Source organism: Balaenoptera musculus, chromosome 2 (assembly GCF_009873245.2).
Source record: "Balaenoptera musculus isolate JJ_BM4_2016_0621 chromosome 2, mBalMus1.pri.v3, whole genome shotgun sequence".
NCBI lineage: Eukaryota > Metazoa > Chordata > Mammalia > Artiodactyla > Balaenopteridae > Balaenoptera > Balaenoptera musculus.
This window is the reverse complement of record NC_045786.1, coordinates 20,148,686-20,156,604: the sequence shown is the minus strand read 5'-3', so window position 1 is coordinate 20,156,604 and position 7,919 is coordinate 20,148,686. Positions and strand designations below refer to the sequence as shown.

The window sequence follows — 7,919 nt, the reverse complement described above, 5'->3', positions numbered from 1 at the left end:
GAGACCACCAGTTCACCTACATGAGAATCCCCACTCCAACTATGCACTTTTACCCCTGGTACATTCAGTCCCCTGATCCAATCAACATTTCAATTGCTATGTATTGCAAGTGCTATGAATTCTCCCTTGCCCCATCACTCCATCATACCTGCCAGGCAAAAATCCATCTTTAGTTAAATACAACTCCTGCCTACCCTGCACCTGCAAAAGGAGCTGAACATATCTGGAGAAAAACTCACACTCACTCTGTCTTGTCTGAGTCAGGTCCATAACCACAAGCCTCAGTGGGCTCTTGGCATCCCCCAAATCATGACATTTCTGGGTCTGTTCACTTTCCCATCCCACTGCTTCATACCTTTTTATCCCTTTCAGACGTCCTCCCATGTCTTTTTACTCCCACTTTCTGCTGTTCATCTTGCTTAATATTTCACCAAAAAAAAAAAATAGAAGCAGAAAAAAACTTCATCGTCGTTCCATGATCAAATCTATCAGCCTACCGAAATAGATACGCTTATGCTCTGCCTTTCCTACTTTTATATTCTATGAAGTGCCCTTGCTCCAGTCCAAGGCTAACCTTGTCACTGTGGGAGATTGGAGATCCCCTTCTCTGGGATATAAAGGGACATTGATCTCGTAATTACTTCCTTCTTTTTTACTGAAAGCTCTTTTAATCACCCAGTTATCCTGTATCTACTTTTCCACTCCCATCTCTCAATACACACCCAATTCGCCGGCCTCTTGGAATCACTTGCAATGCCTTGCAGCCTCTCCCAGGCTTCTGTGCTCATGCTTGCCCCTCTCCTTGGCGTGCCCCTCACCTTGCACCTTTACCTCACTCCACATGAAATCTTCCACGTCCACTTTCTCTTCACTCCTATTCTATCGCTTTCGTACAGGCTCCTTCTCCCCTATTTTATTCTTTCTCCCTCAATGTTTCTTACAAAAATGCAAATGGAGGGGGGATGTTGATTTTCTGGTTACTTCCTATGACCTTTCCTTCAAACCAAGTCCCTTGGTTTGAGTCCCAGCCACTTTTCATGCACCCTGTCGCTAATTTTTCCTTTCTGTAGGAGACTGCATCGTGTGTGTGAGGTTGTGCTCTGGGGCTTCCAGGAGAGGGGTGGTGGGTGATCACTCCTGGTGGGAGACCGCAGCATATACAGGTATATCAAGGTTTATACCAGAAAGCCGGTAACGCTGTGCTCAACACTCCCCGTTTTCCCAAATCCAGGGCTACCCTCAGCCTCTAGGACCGCGCGAGTCCCAGCGGATCCCGGGGCGTGGCTTCCCTTTGAAGGCCGCTGATCTAGATTGGCTCCGAGGGCCGGCCCTGGCCAATCAGGACTGGGGGCGTTGTCTCGAAGGCGGGGCTTCCCCTCGCCTACCCACTCCCTCCTCTCGCCTCCCACGCGGGGGGTTTCAGGAGCTACCTCACAGTGGACGCGACCCCTAGATCTCCCGCAGAAGTCTCTGGGCCCGGGGGGCCTGGCGGGACATGGCCTTGGCCACTGTGGCAGCAGCAAGACTGGGCCTCGGTCGGGCCCCTCCGCTCCTCCTCCGGCGCGGCTACCAGACAGAGAGGGGTGTCTACGGCTACCCGCCGAGGAAGCCCGAGAGCCGGGAGCCCCAGGGCGGCCTGGCGCGCCCCCCAGGTCAGGGATTGGGCCCGGGCGGTGGGCGTGGGGCCTGGGGAGGCAGGGGGCCTTCCTGCCTGGCCTGGGATAGGGTGCTTTTGATAGTTGGGGCTTCTAGGGGCCTCAGTGTGCGAGTAGGAGGGTGGGGAGGAAGGTGAGGCGAGGGAGCAGAGGCGGACAGGCGTGCATATTGTCAGGGTCGGGGGTCACAGAATGGTTTTGTGAGCTCTTGTCTTTTCCATTCCTTGGTCGTAAAACGTGTGAGAACTTAGTTCTTTGCAGAGTCGGGGCTGCAGGAAAAGAAAAGTTCTAAGATATCTCAGCTCCTGGAGTTCACCCAAGGATACATTTCCAGGGCCGTCTCCGAAGCTGGTGTGAGCCGGGATGTGTGGGGATCGCGACTGTGACTAGGGTGAAGAGGGCAGTTAGCAGATGGTCTTGGACCACAGCATGGTATTTATTATCCATTTGTCTCCTCTGTGTAGCCTCTTTAATTTCAGAGTTTAGAACTCTTTGCTGAATTTAGAAACGTGTTACTCGGGTTTTAATGTATTAGGAGACATGAATATCAGTTTTTGGAAGCTCTGTTGCATCCTCATGTGCAAGAGACGAATTTTGAGTATTTGGTTTATGCTCCAAAGTTATTGTATCTTTTTTTTTTTTAAGTTATTGTATCTTTATTCATCCTCACAGAATAGAAGATGAACACACATCGATTATTAGAGGAAGGTCATTTGGCATCTTTGATCCAGTTATTGGATTAACAATTAGGAGCCCCTTCATCATCTAAGCACCTGACCTCTGAGCAGTACATTACACATTGGAACCTCAATATTTTGCTTTTGATCTCAGGGGACATTTAGAATAAAACTGATTCTCCTTCTTGAGTCCAGCGGGTTTCTTTAGGGACAGGATTTTGGCCAGCTAGGTTGCTAATCCCTTGAGAGTAAGACTATAGGTATCTTATTTCACTTGGCAAATTGAGTGCCTAGAATTTTACATGCCAATTGTCCTCAAACTGAAGCGTGCATTCAGATCACTCTGCGTGATGTTAAAATGCTAGCTCCCAGGCCAGCCTCCTTCTCCCCTCCCCTAAACCCCACCCTAGTTCTCATTCAGTGGCCTGCAATGAGGTTCAGGAATTTGTATTTTTATGTCACTCTAGGTGATTCTCTAGCAGGACGTCCATGGCCACCGTGGCCAAACACTGTTGTTATAGTCATAAGGGATGTATGTGTAAGATGTATTTGACAATCTCTTCTTCAATTAAGAACTTACTAGTGTGTGCTCAGTGTGCAATTATTGTGATCTTATTTGAGGTTTTCCCTCACTGTTGGGTCTCTGTTTGATTCCTATTAACAGCCTGGCAGTGGAGAATTAATCTTTGCCTGGGAAAAGTCTGGGCTGGTGGTTCTCAATGGCAAGACTGTATCCAAATCATCCAGGGAGCTTTGGGCTGGTGTGGTTTGAAAAAATATCTCTGGGGTTGATTTTATCTGTATATAATCTTCTCTCTTCCCTCATCACCAACTTGTGCCTCCCCACCCCTCCTAGCAATGAACTTGCTGTATTGTGGGATCCTTGGTGAACTTTGAAAGTTCAGTATTGAGTTAGAACTGCAGGCTAAGGGTACAATATTGTGTTGTACTGAGAGGATAGAGTAAAATCAATACTGAGAAATAGTTGTTTGTTGCAGTTGTGGGATCTGACTTAAGGAATTTTTTCCTTATATCTTTTTTTAATACTCCGAATAAAACTTAAAGGCAAGTGGGCCGTTTTGTAACTTTCTTCAAAATTATCATTCCATGTAGATCTGTGACAGTTCTTTCTGTTTCCTGTTTCAGAACTTATCACATCATTTTGTAAAAACTCTTTTTATAGATACTACTCCTACTAGGCTGTGTGGGAGAATGGGGAAGGAGATTGCATATAGCTCACGTCCAAAGAGCTTGGTCACACGTCTATACATACCTGCAAGGGAGACTGGAAAGCATAGTCTTTATTCAGGATGGCTACCTTCCAGCTAAAAATTATTTTGAGAGAGAAGAGGAAAATAGATGTTGGAAAATAATTAGTAATCACCACACTCGGCCCCTTTGGCCATTCAAATATCCTAAGCTTTTCTTCCCACACATAGAATGTACTCACTTCCTCCCTCCTCCATTCAATTCCTGAATCCAGCTCAAAGTCCATTATCTCTGGAGAATGTGCAGTCCTCTCCAGCAGGTCTGGCTGTGGCTCCTCGGAGTCTGGAATTTTATGAACTGCCATCCATCCTGAATATATACACATTTGATGTACAAAGGAAACTCCCATCCACAAAAGGAAAGAATGAGGAATCTATAGCAGCCACTGGTTCAGACCAGTTATCAAGTCCTATTGGGTAGGAATGATAAAGCCCCTTGATGTGGCTGAGTGGTAAGTTCACTAGATTATCTGGCCCCTCAACTCTGCCCCCATCCCTTCCCCTGGTCTTGCCTTATGGATTCTTCTTTAACCTGTATCTTCTGAGGGCATTGGGGAGTGTGCCCTCCTTGGGGGCTGCACACCTTTCATGGTCCACTTTATTTTGATAAGGTTAGGAACCTGATAGTTACTTTAGGTAGTCATCAATTACAGATTTTTTTTTTTTCTGGCCAGAGTTGGGATTTCTTTGGCAGTTCAGTTTTTTATTTTATTTGTTTTTATTTTTTATTTTTTAAATTAATTTTTAGTGGAGTATAGTTGATTTACAATGTTGTGTTACTTTCTGCTGTACAGCAAAGTGAACCAGTTATACATATACATATATCCACTCTTTTTTAGATTCTTTTCCCGTATAGGTCACTACAGAGTATTGAGTAGAGTTCCCTGTGCTGTACAGCGGGTTCTTATTAGTTATCTATTTTATATATAGTAGTGTATAGATGTCAGTCCCAATCTCCCAATTTATCCTCTCCCCCCCCCCCATTTCCCCCTTGGTAATCCTAGGTTTGTTTTCTACATCTGTGACTCTATCTCTGTTTTGTAAATAAGTTCAGTTGTACCATTTTTTAAGATTTGGAGTTGGGATTTCTTTGGCAGTTCAGGTTTTTTTTAATTTATTTATTCTATTTATTTATTTTTGGCTGCATTGGGTCTTCATTGCTGCGCGTGGACTTTCTCTAGTTCCGGTGAGCGGGAGCTGCTCTTCGTTGTGGTACGTGGTCTTCTCATTGTGGTACCTTCTCTTGTTGCGGAGCACGGGCTCTAGGCGCACGGGCTTCGGTAGTTGTGGCTCACAGGCTCTAGAGCGCAGGCTCAGTAGTTGTGGCGCACGGGCTTAGTTGCTCCACGGCACGTGGGATCTTCCCGGACCAGGGCTCGAACCTGTGTCCTCTGCATTGGCAGGCGGATTCTTAACCACTGCGCCACCAGGGAAGCCCAGCAGTTCAGTTTCTTAAATAAAATTCCTAGGACTGCAGTCTTTTGGCTTTTTGCTTTTTTGCTTTTTGCTTCTAGTCATTCCATGAGGAAGTTGCCCACAGTCAAAGAGCTCATCCGGGCCTAGTTTTTAAGCCTGAAAACCCTGGTCTTTTATTTACTGCTTCTACCCATTCGACTCCCTAAATTTAATGGTGTTTATTTTGAGACCATCTCAACTAATATGCTGTAGTGGGAAGGCAAAACCCTTTGTGTGATATTAAAGGCTCAGCTGGCTTTCATCATCTAACAGATAATGCTTACTAGAAGGTACTTAAAAAGGGGTTTCATCTTTTCTCCTATCTCCGGCTAAGACAGCCTCTTCAGAACTACCTTTACTAATTGCTTCTACCTTTCAAACCTTGGCTGGGTCTGACCTCTAGGTACTGAGGCCACAGATGGAGAAAACCTCCCAGTAGTGGAGTGAATTTCCCTCCATCTCTTCTTGCTGATGAACTAGCTCCTTGACCTCACCTTTCTTCTGGGGCTTTCCTGAAAGTGACAAGAAACAATGAACACAGACTACTGAGCTACAGGCTCCATGGGCATGCAGCCTACCTTTCAAGATATCGCAAGTGACAGTTTTAGCAAATGTTTTGTCAGATAACATAACACTGTTTCAGCTTTCTAGTCTGAAATACCTGGGTCCTTGGTACCCACCACCTGACTGCTAAGCCAGTGTCGTATACATTTTAGGTTCTGTTATGGCAGCAACCCACCTCCGGTAGCAAATTCAGTATTGGATAGGATGTGTTCAGGGGCTGTGCCAGAGACCTGGAACAACAGTGGGTTGAATAAAGTAAGTAGAAGTCTGAGCTGGTATGACAGCTCTGCTCTGCAAAACTGTAGGGGTTCAAGTTTCTTCTACGTTGTTTCCTCGCCACCCTGCGGGTGTTGCTTTCAACTCTGGTCCAGGGTAGCTCACCACTATAACCACATACTGGCCAGCAAGAGGGAGGAAAAGGGGGAGGGGAAGAGAACACCATCCCTTTAAGGGTAAGACCCAGAAGTTGCAACATCACTTCTACTGTCCTCTCATTGGCCAGAACATAGTCATATGGCCACCCTGGCTGCAGGGAAGGCTGGAAAGGATATCCTTATTCTGGGTGGTCATATACTCAACTATCTGTTACCATAAAAGAGAAGGGAAAATGGATGTTGGGGGTTATAATAGTCTCTGCTGCAGATGTACTTTAAAAATCTGGGGCAAGCAACTTTTTCACCTTGTACTTCCTGTCACATTTTGAGCACTCTATTTCTCAAAGCCTTGCTTTCTTCATATTTTCACTAACTAGGATCCTAGTCTAGGTGTTTAATTCTGGCCTGCTACCAAAAAAAAAAATGTTGAATTCAAGGGTTCTTAACCTGGGTCCATGGATCCCTATGAGAAGGTTTCAGGGGGTCTGTGTACTTTGCACAACTCCGTGTCTGTGTCTGTTTCTAGGCCGAGGGCCCATAGCTTTCGTCACATTCTCAAAGAGATCCATGACTTCAAAGAGGTAAAACTGCTAGCCTAGCTGGTATTATAACTTATAGCCTAGTTCCCTTCCAGCTTAGTCCAGTCTTTCTAAAACATTGGTTTAACTGAGTCACTTTCTTACTCAGGTCTCCAAAGGCTCCACTTTGCCTCTCAAAATAAAATCCAGGTTCTTTAGGTTGCTACTCAATGCCCTTCATGTTTCTTGACCTGTTCTGCCTTCTTTCTTACATCTTTCCAACATAAATTCCCCCACTTTCCAAATCTCTTCTTCACTCTGTGCCTTTCCACTTCTTACTCATTCTCCACAGTCCAGCTCCATTCCCAAGTCCTCCGTGACATCTTTCCAGACAACTCCAGGCTATCCTAATCTGAATTCCCTTAACTCTCAGTATGGGGCCCACCCCTTGGACTGTATTAAACTTTTTCTAATTGTGTGCAGTTTTGTGCGGGGATCATCTTCTCATTTACATTGTAAGATCCTGCCTAGTAAAGACCTTGTCTTATATTCCTTTCAACTCTACACTGAACTAAATACTTATTAAATGATTGATTCCTACTAAGAAGTAGAAATAGGGCTCTGTATATGCAATTTCTTTGTGACATTTAGTACATTTGAATTTTGCACGTACAACCGTTAACACCAAGAGCTAAGAAAAGAAGCATTTTATATATAGGGTAATATACTGTATTACCATGTTCTAGAAGAAGGAATAACTTTTTTTTTGCTGATGAAGACAATTAAGATTCATTGGGTTTTTCCTTAAATTCTGTTTAACTGTGTGCTTATGGTCTGTTCTATTAATTATAGGAGGCTGATGAGGCCAAGGACACAGTTTAATTGGCTTTAGTCTTTTTTTTTTTGGCCTCGCTGTGCAGCATGCAGGATCTTAGTTCCCCGACCAAGGATCAAACCCATGCCCCCTGCATTGGGAGGTGCCCACTGCATTGGGAGCACAGAGTCTGAAGCACTGGACTGCCAACTAAGTCCTGGCTTTAGTCTTTTTCATAATGCCTACCAGTTGTCCTAAAAGGTGCCATCTTTGTTGAGAGGAATGACTGAGTTAGTGGGATGGATCATGCACATTAACTTTTGGTACTGGCAAAATGAATCAAAGGACAAACCCTACTGAAAATGGACACAAAGCATCCTCCCACATCCAAGGTGACATAGAGAAATGGGAGGAGGTATGGTCAAAGTTATGGTGCCTCCCTCCTCCTCTTTGACCTTCATCAGCCTTCTTTCTTAATATGTTTATCTTGGCCAAATATCAATGCCTGCATAGGATGACTACTTCATTTACTAAGATTTTCACTGTAGTAAGGCTTTGAAGAGATATTGGATTTGCTTGTAGCAACCTTTTTGG

The 7,919-nt window shown here is 44.8% G+C and overlaps 1 protein-coding gene across 2 annotated transcripts in view; it reads left to right on the top strand.

Annotated features, from left to right (window-relative positions):
- The first annotated feature begins 1,354 nt into the window (after positions 1-1,354).
- DHTKD1 (dehydrogenase E1 and transketolase domain containing 1) overlaps positions 1,355-7,919 on the top strand; it is a 51,740-nt gene continuing 45,175 nt past the window's right edge. Inside the window, exon 1 of one of the 2 annotated variants that reach the window (XM_036843635.1) lies at positions 1,355-1,652. In XM_036843635.1, coding sequence (XP_036699530.1) covers positions 1,496-1,652 — 157 coding nt within the window. In that variant the 5' untranslated portion in view covers positions 1,355-1,495. The remainder of the gene's footprint in view (positions 1,653-7,919) is intronic. The other variant, XM_036843636.1, reaches the window with a different exon arrangement.